At 43.0% G+C, this 16,845-nt stretch overlaps 1 protein-coding gene across 3 annotated transcripts in view; it reads left to right on the top strand.

Moving 5' to 3' along the window:
* The window catches only part of CSMD1 (CUB and Sushi multiple domains 1), a 2,016,427-nt gene that overhangs the window by 1,618,320 nt on the left and 381,262 nt on the right, over positions 1-16,845 (top strand). For all 3 annotated transcript variants that reach the window (XM_045056760.1, XM_045056761.1, XM_045056762.1), the window contains 5 exons: positions 203-385; positions 1,514-1,840; positions 2,819-3,013; positions 10,765-10,903; positions 14,558-14,745. In XM_045056760.1, coding sequence (XP_044912695.1) covers positions 203-385; positions 1,514-1,840; positions 2,819-3,013; positions 10,765-10,903; positions 14,558-14,745 — 1,032 coding nt within the window. The remainder of the gene's footprint in view (positions 1-202; positions 386-1,513; positions 1,841-2,818; positions 3,014-10,764; positions 10,904-14,557; positions 14,746-16,845) is intronic.

The raw sequence follows: 16,845 nt of genomic DNA, 5'->3' as shown, positions 1-16,845 counted from the left end.
TTCACTTAAGCTTTTTACCCCCAGGCTTTTCTAGTTAAATGTTGATGAAACGAGCATCCTTTGGAAACTCTTGACAAAAACTACGGGTAGACCCGCAGAAGGAACCACTCGCTCACTTTCTGAATTGTTGACAAATGTTCACTGCATGTTTTTTTGTTTTTTTTTTTTTTTTTGACCGCTCGTTTTTCTCTCCCGTTTTCAGAAATCGAAAAGGGAGGATGCGGGGACCCTGGGGTCCCCGCCTACGGGAAGCGGACTGGCAGCAGCTTCCTGCACGGGGACACCCTCACTTTCGAGTGCCAGGCGGCCTTCGAGCTGGTGGGCGAGAGGGTCATCACGTGCCAGCAGAACAACCAGTGGTCGGGGAACAAGCCCAGCTGTGTGTGTGAGTGCTGCGCCCTGGGGGGCCGGGCGGGGGCCGGGGCAGGGGACCGAGAGGGCCGCGTGCCAGGCAGGGGCAGGGGACAGAGAGGGCTGCTGTCAGCATCTCTAGGGAGAGCCTCAGGGACCAGAAGGGGCAGGGGCGTTGTCCAATGCCCACTCCCTCGCTGTCCTCACTCAGGTAAAAGCGACCCGTGACGTGGGTACCTCTTCTAGAGCACGTGGAGCCCAGGGCTCTCTGTAGGAAGAACGTTTCGTGCAGAAAAGCTTTGGCTCCCTCCAGGGCTCCCGCGGGTGGCCCGAGTGAGACCGCCCCAGGCACCCGTCTTTATGACTTTGCTAATGCTGCCCCAGGGACACATCGCTGGTGAGCCCGGCTGGTGTTCGCTCGGGTTTCGGTCCAAGAACTGCCTGCTCCTCGTAAGTGAAACGTTTGCACTTCGTGGCGGTTTAAAAGCAAGATTTATTTGGTAACCAGATGTAGCTTGGCCCGGACAATGTGGGAATAAATCCAACAGGTGTCCTCCAAAAAGTCACATGTGTACATACATGCACGTGTGCGTACACGTACGTAAACTGGTTTCAGGTACACACCCTGAAGAGACAAATGTCCCAAGAGATTTTTATATTATCCACCCGAACCATTGGTCTGCTCCTCGGAGTTGTTACTTATTAACTGGTACCCGTAACTGATAAACAATAAATAACCTGAGAAACTGCACTTTAAAGGCAAACACAAAATGTAAAGAGAAAGGTCGTCCTAGAAGACTCAATAGGACGGATGCTATTTTCCGGAAATTGTGCCTGTGACACAGACATGCCTTTTCATATGACTGTTTGCTCCTCGGAAGGCAGAAAGCTTTAACTAGAAATTCTAATATTTGCCCCAAGTGTCCGTGAAGTCGGGGAGGATGATCCCTGCGTCAAGCCTCCGCCCGATCATTTGGCTCTGGTGGTGGTGCGTCCAAAGGGATCCTGTCTTTCCGACTCAGGGGAAGAGGGAGTGTTCACGTTCAGAGTTGCCAGTTGAACAGTCGGACGCTGCCAGCCGTGCGTCCACAGCAACCAGCTGCAGGTGCCCCTTATTGGGATCTGTGCAGACCTGTCTGAAAGTACGCTTGTGTCTTCCCAGTCTCGTGTTTCTTCAACTTCACTGCGTCGTCGGGGATTATCCTGTCCCCCAATTATCCGGAGGAATACGGCAACAACATGAACTGCGTTTGGTTGATCATCTCTGAACCCGGGAGCAGGATCCACCTCATTTTCAACGATTTTGACGTGGAGCCTCAGTTTGACTTCCTGGCGATCAAAGACGATGGGATTTCTGACCTAACAGCCCTGGGCACTTTCTCGGGCCACGAGGTGCCCTCCCAGCTGGCCAGCAGCGGGCACATCGTCCGCTTGGAATTTCAGTCTGACCACTCCACCACCGGCAGGGGGTTCAACATCACTTACACCAGTAAGCCTGCTGCCACCCGCCCCACCCCCACGTGTCCGGGCCCCCTGACCCCACGTGTCCGGGCCCCCTGACCACACGTGTCCAGGCCGACTCTTCAGAGGCTTTACAGCGATACGTAGCATAGTGACAGGACTGAACTTCCCTCTCTTCCTTCCTTCTTTCCATCCCTGCATCCATCCATCCCTCCATCCATCCACCCATCCATCCATCCACCCACCCATGCATCATCCTCCATGCAAAAACTACTGTAGCAAACGGATTGAGCCATTTGGGGTCAGGAGCCGTGGATTAGAACACCAGTACTTGGTATACTTAGTGAATTTTGGTTAGACACCTTTTTTCTTTCTTTTTTTTTTTTTTGTCTCAGGGCCCTCATTTGCAAACCAGATTGTATTTAAGAACATCTACTTAAATGCGTTGTTAAGTGAATAAAGTAAGGTAACAATGTTAAATATGAGTTATAAATCATAATTTACTGGCTGCCTACTTCTCTTAGGCTCTGTGCTTAGGATTTGCCAGCAATTATTTCATTTAATATTACAGAAACTCGGGGATATAGGCTGGGCATTCCTTATCTGTGAATTAAGATATCTAATCAGATCATCAGAATATCTGCCAGAGGGCAGATAAAAAACACGAGAGCCAGGATTCTAACCCAGATGTGTCTGAACCAAAATCATTTCTAGCACCTGCCGTATTTCTTGTTTTTCTTAGTGCACGCACAAAGTGCTTTCAAACTGTGCGGTGTAGTGTAGACAATAGTTGTATACATTTATCATGTCTTCGTTCTTCCTGTCTTACTAGGTATCACTATCCTGTCTGCTTAATGCATTTATCTATGTGTAAGTGTTTAAGTGAAATTCAGGACAATAAATCGCTTTATTAGTAAGCTTGTTTCTTCCTTTTTAAATATACCTACTTAATAGTCTAGTATGTTAATTCTATAATTATAGAATTTTTTTTTTTTTTCCTTTTTAGCATTTGGTCAGAATGAGTGCCATGATCCTGGGATTCCCATAAATGGGCGACGTTTTGGGGACAGATTTCTACTTGGGAGTTCGGTTTCTTTCCACTGTGACGATGGCTTTGTCAAAACCCAGGGGTCGGAGTCTATCACCTGCACCCTGCAGGATGGAAATGTGGTCTGGAGCTCCACGGTCCCCCGCTGCGAAGGTACGGGTCTGCCCTCGTTCGCCAGTTATTCTCCTTTGAAACGGTGACCTAACCTAACCAACACGCGGACGCACAGCTGGGGTGGTTTCCCTGGGCTGATGTCACAGAGTACCGCACCCCTGGTGGCTTAACAAATAGCCATCTGCTGTCTCAGGGTCCTGGAGGCTGAAAGTCCGAGGGCACTGTCAGTAGGGCTGGTTCTTCCTCAGCTCTGATGGAGAATCCGTTCCAGTTCTGTCCCAGTTTGGGGGGGCTGCTGGTGTCTCTGGAGTTCCTTGGCTGCCAGAAGCATCACCCCAGCTTTCTCCATGGAGGGCTCCTACGTTGCCAGATGTGTCCTCTTTCTGATGCCACCAGTCACATTGGATGAGCGCCAGGCTAGTAAGCCACCCTAGCTGATTATGTCTGCAAGGACCCTATTTCCAAATAAGGTCACATCCTCAGGTGCTGGAACTAAAAATCCCAAATATAAACTGGGGGTGGGGGCGGGCCTAACTCAGCCTGTGACAGCAGCACGGGTTTCAGTAGCCATGGTGTTTTGTGGCTCTGCATGCAGCTGATGCAAATACCCCATAACTACTTTTCTTCTTGACATTTCTACTCTGGTTAACCAGGAAGGAAAACTAGAGGGGGTCGGAAATGGGGAGGATAGCACCTCCAGTGTTTGGTCAGGTAAAAAATATTTACTCAGAATATGTACTCACACCCCATCAGAATGGCCCGTACAAAATGAGCTAAGATAAGAAAAGCTGTTTTAAAAAAACTTAACTCCGGTAAATATCAGGAAATACATTTTAAGTAGGCTTTTTTTTAAGAGCGCTTCTAGGTTCACAGCGGAATTGAGTGGAAGCTGTGGGTATCTCCCATACACCTCCCGCCCCACAAATGCACAGCTTTCCCAGTGATCAGCATCCCCACCAGGTGGTTCATTTGTTACAACCGATGACCCCACAGTGACACGTCACCGTGACCCAGAGTCCACAGTTACATCACGGTCGCTGTTGGTGGGGCACATTCTCTGGGTTTGGACGAATGCATAATGACACGTATCCATCATTTTAGTGCCGTGAGGGTGGTCTCCCCACGCTAAAAATCCTGTGTCCCACCCCCTCACCCCTCCCCCAACCCCCAGCCCCTGCCAACCACTGATCTTGTCACTGTTTCTATAATGATGCCTTTTCTAGAATGTCACACAGTCGCAGTCACATATTATGTAGCCTTTTCAAATGGGCGAGAAATACAGATTTTAAAACAAAGGTAAAATTTGAAAACGTTAATAAGATGTATTGTTCAGAAGGTTGGGAATAGCTGGCAGTTTCTGGCCATGCTATTGAGGGGACAAGATTATGGCCTCATGGTACAAATTTATACGAATGGTTGTACATTTTCGTTTTACTTTTTGAGCTATGTAAGTTGTATTTCTGGATCAAAATTGTAAGGACATAAACAACTCTGGAAAGATTTTTTTTTTCAAGAATGCTCTTTGCAGTATTAAATATAGCAACCAAACGTGCAAATAATTCAACTTTAAACAACAGAGAATCAGATAAATCATCATCACACGCTCATACACCAGGATGCGTGCATCGTTAACACAGATTGTACCGTCGAAGATGTTCATCGTGGGAACGACCAGATGATACGACCACTTGTGTTATCATACGCCACCGTGAAGAACATATGAATATTTGCACATGTCGTGATAATAATAGTTTTTAAAAGCCTAAAAAGAGAGTATACAACAAAATGTTGATCACAGGTACAGGTGAATTTTTCCACTGTTTATTTTTTAGTTTTTCAGTTACCATCGATCTCTAGGTGTTTATTTTACAATAAGCAAATTCAAAACATCCTGTGTGTCAAATACAGCCTACAGTTGTGAACCTGATCTGTCTTCCCTCGTAGGTTAAGGACCTTTTTCTCCTGTCTAGAATGATCGGCCTAACGTTAGCATGCAGGCAGTGTAAGCAGAAGCGGAATGTCCTGCGAAAGATGAACTGCCCAGCAGGCTGACCGCGGTGGGGCGGTGGCTTCTGTCTCACAACCTCCATCCCTCAGTTCCAGGCCAAGTTAGCGTCGTTAATCTAAGGATCAGGATTCGGTGAAAGCTCCAGAAACACGTCCTCACGTTCATACTTTCATAAAGTGCCCAAGCAGTCTGGTGAGGCTGAGCACCGCTGGGGGTGGAAAACTGGTAAATTATAGGGTGAGAGCACAGTAGTAGGATGTTCATTCTTACCCATTTTTATCACGTCTTCTAAGGGTATAGCTTTTTTAAAAAAATTTTTGTATTGTTTATTTTTGAGAGAGAGAGAGTGAGAACACATGGGGGGGGTGGTCAGAGAGAGAGGGAGAGAGTCCCAAGCAGGTTTCAGACTGACTCAGAGCTCAAGTCCATGACCCTGGGATCCTGACTTGAGCTGATATCAAGACTTGGACACTTAACAGACTGAACCACCCAGGAGCCCTGGAAAGAAGGGGTTTTTTGTTTGTTTTTGGTTTTAAGTCAGTACTCTCTAGTCTCTGTTGTCTCCTGGCCACGATTCCCACTGTCTTTGGAGGGCTTACCTGAAAAAGGCTGTGTGTAGATGTGTTACAAGGTGCAGGGCAAATGTGTTCCTCAGCACAGTCGGAGGAAGAAAGCGGCAGATGGTGTTTCAAATAAAGTCCGACAAAGGAGAAAGTATCACGTTAAATGTGAGTGGACCATTCTTTTGTTATTTGGAAGAGACCTGCAGACTCAGCTGTGGGTTGTTAACACAGAAAACTCTTAAAGGACTAGTTGATGGCGAAAGATTTTTTTCTTTTTTTTTTTTTAATTTACTTGTACTGAGAAACCCAATTACTGAGTTCTGGTGACTCTCAGGGAGTGTGCATAGATACTCTGATAATCTAACTCACAAAATACCCCCAATCAATGTCCTTGCTGAAGAGAAATAGAAATGCTACTTCAGAATTGAGTGGATCTAGTTGGAAAAAAATCAAATGGAAAATAAGGGATTTAGTAACACAGGGGCGCCTGGTGGCTCAGTAGGTTAAGCGTCTGACTTCAGCTCACGTCATGATCTCACAGCTTGTGAGTTCGAGCCCCACGTCAGGCTCCGTGCTGACAGCTCGGAGCCCGGAGCCTGCTTCAGATTCTTTGCCTCCCTCTCTCTGCCTCTTCCCCACTCATGCTCTGTCTCTCTCCCAAAGAATTAATAAAGCATTAAAATATTTTTTTAGGGGCGCCTGGGTGGCTCAGTCAGTTAAGCGTCCGACTTCGGCTCAGGTCACGATCTCGCGGTCCGCGAGTTTGAGCCCCGCGTCGGGCTCTGGGCTGATGGCTCAGAGCCTGGAGCCTGTTTCCGATTCTGTGCCTCCCTCTCTCTTTGCCCCTCCCCCGTTCATGCTCTGTCTCTCTCTGCCTCAAAAATAAATAAACGTTAAAAATTTTTTTTTAAATATTTTTTAAATAAAAAAAGCAAAAAGGATTTAGTAACACAAACACATTTGAAAAGACTCAGAAGGAACATGATTTTCGTTTGAGAATATACACATTTATTGTTTCTCTCAAGGATTACTTTTTATAATCAATTATATAATTGATTATAACGTGAACCTTAACAAATTACTCTTAAGTCCAGGCCACATGCACTGATCATATGCCAATTACAATGTAAGCATATTACACGAATAGAACCACAGGCAAATACTTTAGAGAAATTGTGTGGGAAAGCCTCAAGTCTTAAGGCATATGATACCCAGAAACCCTGTCAGAGGGAATCCTCTCTATTAAGATAATGTGAGACAGAGAGCCTGTGCTAGGAGGCAAATGCCCCAGTGTTGAACAAAAAGACAAAAAGTGAAGAAATTGATTGCTAAAATTAACAAGTTAGAAAAAAAATAATGACTTAGAATATCATATCAATAAAAATCAAATGTTAGAATAATGCAAAAGTGAGTCTTTGTTAGTATCAATAAAATAGACAAACCTTCTGTGATTCTGATAAGAAAATTAGGAGAAAAGACAATTACAGGTATTTTAGCAAAATAGAAGTAAAATAACCATGATTACAAAAATAATAATTTGACATAATAAAATAATTTATTGTTACCAGCAATAACTCTACATAAAGAGTGAAAGCCTCACAATAGAGCAAGTTCTTTAAAAATTATGTTTATTTATTCTGGCAGAGTTTGCTGGGTACCAACAAATCATGGGTATAAATTGTTTGTGGTCTGGATGAAAGATTTATCTGTTTATTTGTTCTGCCTCTAACCTGCCCATATATTTCAGTACAGTTCACTGTCATTGAAAACACAACCTGGGCACCTGGGAGGCTTGGTAGGTGAGCATCCAGTTTGAGCTCACGTCATGATCTTACGGTTCCTGAGTCCAAGCCCTGCATTGGGCTCTGTGCAGTTAGCATTGATCCTCTGACTCCCTTTCTCTCTTTGCCCCTCCCCTGCTTGTGCACATTGTCTCTCTTTCTCTCAAAAAGAAATAAACATTTTAAAAAATTTAAAAAACACAAGCTAACTTTGGGGGAAAATAAGTGTACAAGAATACATCATCAACTCTATGGCAACAAATTTTAACATTCAGTGAAATTGGTGATTCCCTAGCAAAGTATAAATTATCCGAAGTGACCCCCCAAAAAGTGAAAAATGTAAATAAACAACATACCATAAAAACAGGTTTGAGGGGTGCCTGGGTGGCGCAGTCGGTTAAGCGTCCGACTTCAGCCAGGTCACGATCTCGCGGTCCGTGAGTTCGAGCCCCGCGTCAGGCTCTGGGCTGATGGCTCCGAGCCTGGAGCCTGTTTCCGATTCTGTGTCTCCCTCTCTCTCTCTCTCTGCCCCTCCCCCGTTCGTGCTCTGTCTCGCTCTGTCCCAAAAATAAATAAAAAACGTTGAAAAAAAAAAAAAACAGGTTTGAAAAAAAGTTTAAAGGTTGGACGTTGAAAAAGACACGAGCACCAGAGAGGTGCAGAAGGAAGGTGTCTGTCTTCCAAGTTCATAGAAGTTTTGTGTTGGGAACACTATCACAGCTGCTGTAAAATATGCACTGACTCCCACATAATATTTCGTAGAGCCAGCATTCACGGAATGTACCCCAGCCAGATAGAAAAACATATGCCGTCGCGAAGGGCACAAACACTCAATAATAAGTCAGAGAAGAATGTGCATTCTGAAGACCTCGTTCACATATTTGCTTTTCTGTTATCACCTCTGTGAATATGAAAGTCATTAGTGCTGTTCACCAGATAAACAGAATCTCTGCCAAATCGGTTGGTTTTCTTGGCCTCAGTGGGGTTTGGTGAAACCTGTAGCAGGTCCTGGCCAGTTAGGAGTGAGTGGAAGTGACATACACAGTGAGTGACCCTGAGCCTTTGATTGCCCCCTGCAAGACCTCGGTGCCTTAGCTCGTTCAAGAAAGGATCCCCTAGACAGGTGGCCTGTGTGAGAAATAGATCTCTCTTGTCACAGCTAATATAACTGTGGGGTTGGTGGCCTAGTATGTCGTAATCAGAGTTGGCTAATACGGCAAACTTGACTTTATCGTTTAACAATTATCTCTTTAATTTTGTTGACCTACAATATACAGATCAAAATATCTGTTTCATCAGGGTAAAGTGATACAAATTCTTCTAACATATACTGTAAATGTAAAGTGACATGTAAAACACAAGATATTAATGAAATAATAGCAACGTGTGACAGTGTGAGCACCTTCCTTCCAAGAAATATAACAACTCAAAGTTTTATTTATTTTTTTAAATGTTTATTTTGAGAGAGAGACAGACAGAGCACAAGTGGCGGAGGGGCAGAGAAAGAGAGGGAGACAGAGAATCCAAAGCAGGCTCCAGGCTCTGAGCTGTCAGCACAGAGCCCGATGCGGGGCTCAAACTCATGAACTGCAAGATCATGACCTGAGCCGAAGTCAGATGCTTAAATGACTGAGCCACCCAGGTTCCCCAACAACTCAGTTTTTTTTTTTTTAAACTTTAGTAAAGTGAAGGAAACATACAGTTTTTCATTTAGGTGGGAAACAAGCCTTATAGATGTAAAATAATTCACCACACAGATTTAAAAAGATCTCATGTATCAAACTTTTAAAAAAATCTATAATCGCTGCATAGCTTTCTTATGTAGTATCTTTGGATAATTACACATGAAAGAAGTAAAATTGTTTAATTTTGCCTTTATCTTTTCTAAAAAGTATTTGCTGTAACATGTCAGGAAGCATAGGAATACAGGCTAAAAATATAAAGTTAAGGACTTAACTAGAACAAAATCCTAATGTTAATTGGTAAAGATAGGTTGTTTTTAAAATTATGATTACATAATGATGATTTTCTTTAATAACTCAAGTTCATAAAAATGACTGATTTCTTGTTATTAACTTCTAACTGTAGAAAAAACACACACATCTCAGCTTATTTTGAAAGAAAACTATACCAAGAAAAACATGATCCCCACAGCAGTCACCAGTGTTATCTGCCATTAACATATTTTTCAAATTTTTTCTCTTTAAACAAATTTTTTATTAAATTAAAAATTTTTATTAGATTATGATACATGTATAATTTTATATCTTGATTTGCAAAATGTAATATTTTCATTGCAGAGATTTACTTACATTAACAAGATTTGAAAACATTATCTCAAATGTGTTTGTGACGTTCTGATATGTAGTCATAATCTTGTCATGTTTATTTTTTTTCTTTTGTTATTCCATTATAAATGAAGCCACCAAAATTACTTTTATAGATTTCTCTGTCAGATGTTTTTCTCCACCATCAACACCTGGGTGAAGTTGTATATAATTTTTAAGCATTTTAATGCACATGGCTATTTTTTGATACAACATATAGTTTTTTTCAAAAATGATTTTTTTTTAACTGGGGACATTTTTATGTTCCCTTTGATATCTGTAGATTGACAGATTTGATTACAAATATGGCAAAGAACTTTGAGAAGAAAAGTCTGAAAAAATTATGCGACTGGGCAGAAACATGTTAAGTATATATTATTATTTAAAAATTCCTGTAGATTATACAGAAATGCAAAATCCCTTTTCCAGAGCACCAAGCACATGCCTTCCTGAGACTCCTTTTCTTCTTGATAATTATGGATCACACAAAAGGACTGATGTAGATTAATCCTATGTTTCTCGAATTTGAAAATTTTGTTTTCCTAACATTCACTAATAATTTAGTTTGATGTGTGTGGAAAGTCATTTTAATAAAACAAGCGCACCCTAGCTGAATAAGCACACACACATCATTAAACTATAGTGTCTGTCTGCACACACACACACGCACACACACGTATGTACTCATGCCCACACTCAGGCGCACACGTGCGCACACACCCCACGGGGTAATTCTGTTTCAGATGTGAACCATTTTTGTTTGCTAATCAACAGATGTTTGTGGAAGTACAAATACATACAAGATACGGATGTCGATGGTGTGCATTTCATGGATCTGTTGTGAGAATCAGATGTGACAGATTTTTCCCCCACTTCCACCTTGACGTTTTTAGGTAGAAGGACCTTTGCTGTGAGTTGGTGATAGACGCCCAGGGGTGGGATGTACCTGCTCTGCTTTCAGTAATCTTCGTTTATCTGGGGATGCCTTTAGCTCGAATCCTTGACAGCATTAAGTCCTTGAAGACAGAAGCACATTCTTGCCGTCACAGGTGTGGCCGTGGTGCCCCTGCGTGTTTAATCTGACCTGCCGACATCCTGAACTGTCTTTCAGCCCCGTGTGGTGGACACCTGACAGCTTCCAGTGGACTCATTCTGCCTCCCGGATGGCCAGGATATTATAAAGATTCTCTGAACTGTGAATGGGTCATCGAAGCCAAGCCCGGACACTCTATCAAAATAACTTTTGATAGGTAAGAACAAACTTTTCCTTAACTTGGGCCTACTGACCCATGCACGTCCAAAGGTTTTACTTAAATGGATGATGAAAAGGAGAAATAGGACAGTTCTTGGTTGGATCCCCCAGAGGAGTTCCCTTAAAGAGAAACCGGCATTTGCCGGGTGTATTTGTTCCTCTTGAATTTTACCCTCTGAGGCCAGGGCTGAGTTCCCTCGGCCGCCTTGCGTAGGGAGTACCAAGTTCCAGATGATCATTCCCAGTGCTCGCAGTTGCTGGGCCCTGAGTCCAATTCCAGGTTTGGGATCTGTAGCTGAAATAAATTCGGCCTGGGGTTTAATTACAAATGGAAGCCTCTTTGGTCCCTTCGATGCCTTCTGGAACAGCCCAAGAATGCGGTGTCGTGGCCTAGTGATGCTTTAAGCTACAGAGCTGTCCCTGGGGTGTGTGACAGAGTAATTCCCTGTGAGTGTTCTGTCACTGGAATGCGGTCGGAGGTAGCTGTTTGATAGTAAATTTGATAATCTAACACACAATCATACTACGTGAATTCTCCATGAGAAAACATATCTCCGTTTGTCTCCGAGATGAAATCAGTTTCATGATTTCAAATGTTTTCAAAAAGATAGATGTTTTCAAATGTAAGAAAGCATATTTGTCTAATGTTTTAAGCTTAATGTCTGGGCAATATTAAGCTTTCTCTTAACAATGACCTTCTTCTTGACTGAAAGAGTTTGGGTGTAACTATTCAGGATATTATAATGTCTCAAGACGGATGAACATTGTTCTATTTTTTCTGTTTGTTTCCACTAATTTTCTGCTAACCAATAATATATATAGGAAAGACGTTTAGTGGAAGTTGCGTTATCACTTGGTATTATTTATATTTTAAATTATTGTTCATTTATTAAGTCTAGTAAGATAAGAATCTCCAGTAGGATAATCTTTCAGAAGAAGATGAAAATTCTGTCTTCTGTATCCATTATACTGGAGAATGGATCCTTGCATATAAACTTAATCATTGTGAAAAAATTAACTCTATAACATTCAGTAAATTAAGTATGGTTCTTTATTAATTTTTATGCTTTCTGGTATTGAGAGGGGGAAGAGCAAAGCACTGCCTGATTCCTGGCATCACAGCAAATTTCAATCACTCAGGAAAAATTGTGGCTTTCTATCCTGGTTTGGCACAAGTTACCAGTGCTGTGTTTTCAGTTGCCTGAACAGAGAGAGAGAGCCATATAATTTTTCTCAATCTTGTCTTTTAAATTCTATGGAACTGTGATATTTTGCTAAATTTCATTTATGAGAACCAATGTTTCTGATATTTTCAGACATTGGTGACTTTTACACTATTCTTTAGAGATTAGCTGTAGAGATTAGTTGTAGAGATTAGCCCCGAGCAGTGGGCTGACACACGAGTAAAGGATGTGTTCATACATACAAACTTAAAGGTCTAAAGTAACGGGGGCACCTGGACGGCTCAGTCTGATAAGCCTCCGACTTTGGCTCAGGTCATGATCTCACAATTGTGGGTCTGAGCCCCGTGTTGGGCTCTGTGCTGACATATCAGAGCCTGGAGCCGGCTTCGGATTCTGTCTCTCTCTCTGTCTCTCTCTGCCCCTCCCCCACTTATGGTCTCTCTCTCTCTCTCTCTCTCTCTCTCTCTCTCTCTCTCTCTCTCAAAAATAACCATTAAAATTTTTTAAAAACATTAATGTTTACTTATTTTTGAGTGAGAGAGAGACAGAGACAGAGACAAAGCAAGAGCGAGGGAGAGGCAGAGAGGAGGGAGACACAGAACCCAAATCAGGCTCCAGGCTCTGAACTGTCAGCACAGAGCCTGATGCGGAGCTTGAACCCACGACCCGTGAGATCATGACCTGAGCCGAAGTCGGTGGCTCGACCGACTGAGCCACCCAGGTGTACCAAACTCTAAAAAAATTAAATAAAAATGAAATAAAAGTCAAAAAGTTACATTAAAAAATGATAAATAAGTAAACAAATAAGTAAATTTCATGCTGGTGTCATTCTTACGCAAAGCGCATCAGGTTGCCAAATAAAGGAAAACAACCATTGTGGTGTGCGGTCCGCCAGCTGTTGAGATGTGCACCGTCATCAGTCCTAGCTGTTGCTAAAGACGGAAGGTCTGGAGACTGTAGCACAGATTTTTCAAATGAGATTTATTTCATGCTTATCCAAACCTCTTGAATCTAAACTTGGCTAAGTGAGAAACCACAGCGTGTTCAGAGCACGTTCTGGAAAAGTCAGCGAGGAAGCGGTGCCATTGGACCCCAAATGCACGGCCTGTGGCTCCATTCCGGTCTACCGTGTGTCGGGGCAAGGGTCTTGGGTTCCTTCTGATGGAAGAGCAGGGGTCGCCGCGCCAGGCTGAGGTGCTAGAGCATGTCATTGTCCTCCGGCTGCTCTAGGAGGATGTTGCATGATTTAGAAATAAGCAGGACACAGCCCTGTGCTTTCAGCCTCTTCAGTTGTTGTGCCCAGAAGCCAGGACAGCCTGCGCTCGCCAACGCCCCCCCCCCCGCCACCCCCACTGCCCGTCGGTGTCCTCTGATGCAGAGTGTAGGGATAATAATGACCCAGGCTTCCACGGAATTCTTCGCCTGAAAGTCACGGACTGAGTCCGAGGCTCGCGTAAGCTGATCGCTGATGGCACAACCGGACCCTGGAAACCGGGTTAGCTCTTTGAGGACGAGATGGGCCCAGTTCGAAAATTGTCTCAGTGCCTGGAATGGTCTCCTCATCGCACCCAAGAGGACCCAAGTGGCTGCCGCCGTATCTAAATATAACACGGGGCCAGGTTCTCTGCGCGCATAAAGTCCTTCTTAAAAGTGAAGCACTTTGGGAAGCTGTTCAAACCTGAAAGCCACGTTTCGTTTCTGAATAGCACCGGGCTCTCGGTGCTTCTGGTGTGTGCATAGAGTGAGCGCAGCTTAAGAGGCACAGGAGTTTTTTTCCTAAAAGTATTCAGAATATCATCATGTAGTTCGAATTACTTTCTTCTTTTAAGAGATCATGTCTCCTTATGTGCCTATTTAAGATGTCCGTAAACTGGTTGAACAGGGCATCATGAAACATAGTTTGAAAATGCATGATTGATTTTTCACAATATTTTTAAGTTGATTTCTTTCTTTCTTTCTTTCTTTCTTTCTTTCTTTCTTTCTTTCTTTCTTTCTTTCTTTCTTTCTTTCTTTCTCTCCCTCCTTCTTTCTCCTCTCCTCTCCTCTCCTCTCCTCTCCTCTCCTCTCCTCTCCTCTCCTCTCCTCTCCTCTCCTCTCCTCTCCTCCTCTTTCCTTCCGTCCTGTCCCATCCTGTCCCATCCTATCCTTCCCTTACTCTCACTGAAAACTAATATGGTTCACAGTATTTTGATTTTAGAGCTAAAGACTGCCCTCTTTTACATTTGGGATATGACATGACCCAGTATTCAGTAAGAGGGATAAGTTTAGGGTATACCTTTTCTTCTAGAAAAATGTACCATGCTTAAATATCATATGTGCCCAGGGCCTGGTCTTTTTAAAGGTTGAATAACTGTAAGTCTTTTATATACATAGGTATACATGGCTTTGTCATGAATGCACGAAAATACTTGGGGAACGTCAGTAAGTTAATGCAGCTTTGTGTTCTGACTCATTACGAATCTCCACAGATTCCAGACTGAAGTCAACTATGACACGCTGGAAGTCCGAGATGGGCCAGCCAGCTCGTCCCCGCTGATCGGAGAGTACCATGGCACGCAGGCCCCCCGGTTTCTGATCAGCACTGGCCATTTCATGTATCTCCTCTTCACCACGGACAACAGCCGCTCCAGCGTCGGCTTCCTCATTCACTACGAGAGTAAGTCGGAGGGTCCACTTGCCATCTGCCCCCCAGGCATGCGCTCTGGTTCCCTAGCGCAGGAGACAGCCCTTGCTGCCTCTGTCCACCCTTCACTGCATGCCCTGAAGCACCTTCTCTTATTGATAAGAGAGCAACTTGGGGGCTTTCACTTTAAAACTAAAAAAATAATAAAATACTCATTGATGGATTATAAAATTAAATAAGTAATTAAATGTGTTTACTACATGTTGTAATCATAAATTACTACTATTAGAAATATAGCTCCTGACCAAAGGAGTTACCACTAAAATTGTATCTCTTAAACAACAGCTGGGAGGTTCTTTGCTGGAAGAACATGGGTAGGCTGTTGTGTGAGCATGTTTCAGTGGGGAGAGAACATGGAACCAAGAGTGGTGAAGGAGTTAAAATCCAGCAGAACCTCAGTAATGACACCTAACTTTAGGTTGCTGTTTACAAGCACTGCAAGAGTCCAGAAAGATTGGTAGAAGTAATTACAATGGTTGCTGAAATGTGACAGTGCAGGATATCTTGCCCAACTTGAAGTGCTCCTTCCCATTTTTGTTTCCATAAATACAAATTTGAGTCATAGTTTTAGTTTCTGAGATTTGGAGATCAGGTCATGCTAGTATATTCTAGTGATCCTTATGAAACTGGACTTGTGGAAGGCAGCCAGGGGGTTCACCCTGGGAATGCATTTTTAACACCAGTCACTTAAAAAAACAAACCCAACGGTTAATTTCCTCTGTTTGAAAATATGTCCTTTTATGAGTAGAAGGAAAAAGATGGATAAATGCAGAACACTGAATCTGAGGGAATAAAAACCTCTATTTTTCAAGGTTTTTATGGTTGCTGTTTTTCACAGTCTTATCCCAAAATAAACAAAATTAAGTTTCAGTGCTATTATACAAATATATAGTTACGTATATACCCACACATATAATTTTACAAATGATCGTGAGTGGGGTCATATCTAACACGTGGGATGTTTATTCATTATTGTTTTCTTTTTCTTGCCTTCCTGTCCCCACATCACCCCCTGTTCCTCATGTTAACCTCTGTGCAAACTCCACCCAGCAGCTTAGATTAAGAACCTGTTATGTGTGTTTCTCCGCTTCTCATGCTCACGTATGGACTCACATGCGAATATTTACATGCATATACACATATACAAGTCTACGTGGAGTTCTTAATAAAAAAAATGACTCTCTCTGATAGGAAGAAAATCGACTGTTGATGATTTAATGATTAATTTCAAATTTAAATTGGTTGGTTTCACTTCATAATCATGCAACCTTTCTTTCAAAGTAAGGTCTTTTTTAAACATGAAGTACAATTTAAGAACCAGAAAGTCTCCTATTTCATTCCTTTTGAATATCCCTTCGAGTCGTCGTTTTTCTTGGAAGTGAAGATTTATGCACATAACAACCATCCAGGTTTGTAAAACTCCTCAGTGCTGTATCGACCCACCGCACCCCTTTTCGTAAGTCTGGAGCTACATGGCCTTTGAGCACACGCTTGGATGAAGCTTACGAGAATGGTGCCTTATTTAGGCCCTGAATAAAACTAGAACAGAGTTTCTCATTCTTCTCTTTTCTCTCCCTTGTTTGTGTAGCCATACATTATCCTGCCCATTTTCTCCAGTACCCTGTGAAGAAATTATATCCTGAAGCCTATATGCAGGTAGTAGAAAGTGATGGCATCTGCCCACCTAACTTGTGTAAATAAATGGGTTATTCCTACCGATTCTTTCTAGAATTCCGAGAATGATCGAAAGTCAGGTCACGAGTTCCTCTTTCGCTTGCCACCCTTACTCATAGTCGATAATATGCTGGTAATTCTAGCAGTAATTTTTATGATCTTCAAAGAGTGACTGCATGGAGATAGGAGATGTGGGTCTCCTGTGCTTGACAACAGAGCTGAGCCCTGGTAAACATGCTTCCACAGGCTGGAGTGACCTCTCAGAGAGCAGTGCTGTTTGCCTCTCCTCCGTCAGGGTGTCCGTAACAGAAGATGAAAACAATCACCGAGCTGGTAGCATCTGCAGCGGAGAGATACTTGTGTGAGCGACAGACCTTTCTGATCCCTTGGGGTCCAGAA

This window comes from Felis catus, chromosome B1, assembly GCF_018350175.1.
Source record: "Felis catus isolate Fca126 chromosome B1, F.catus_Fca126_mat1.0, whole genome shotgun sequence".
NCBI lineage: Eukaryota > Metazoa > Chordata > Mammalia > Carnivora > Felidae > Felis > Felis catus.
The sequence above is the reverse complement of the archived record's forward strand: the minus strand, read 5'-3'. Positions and strand labels throughout refer to the sequence as shown.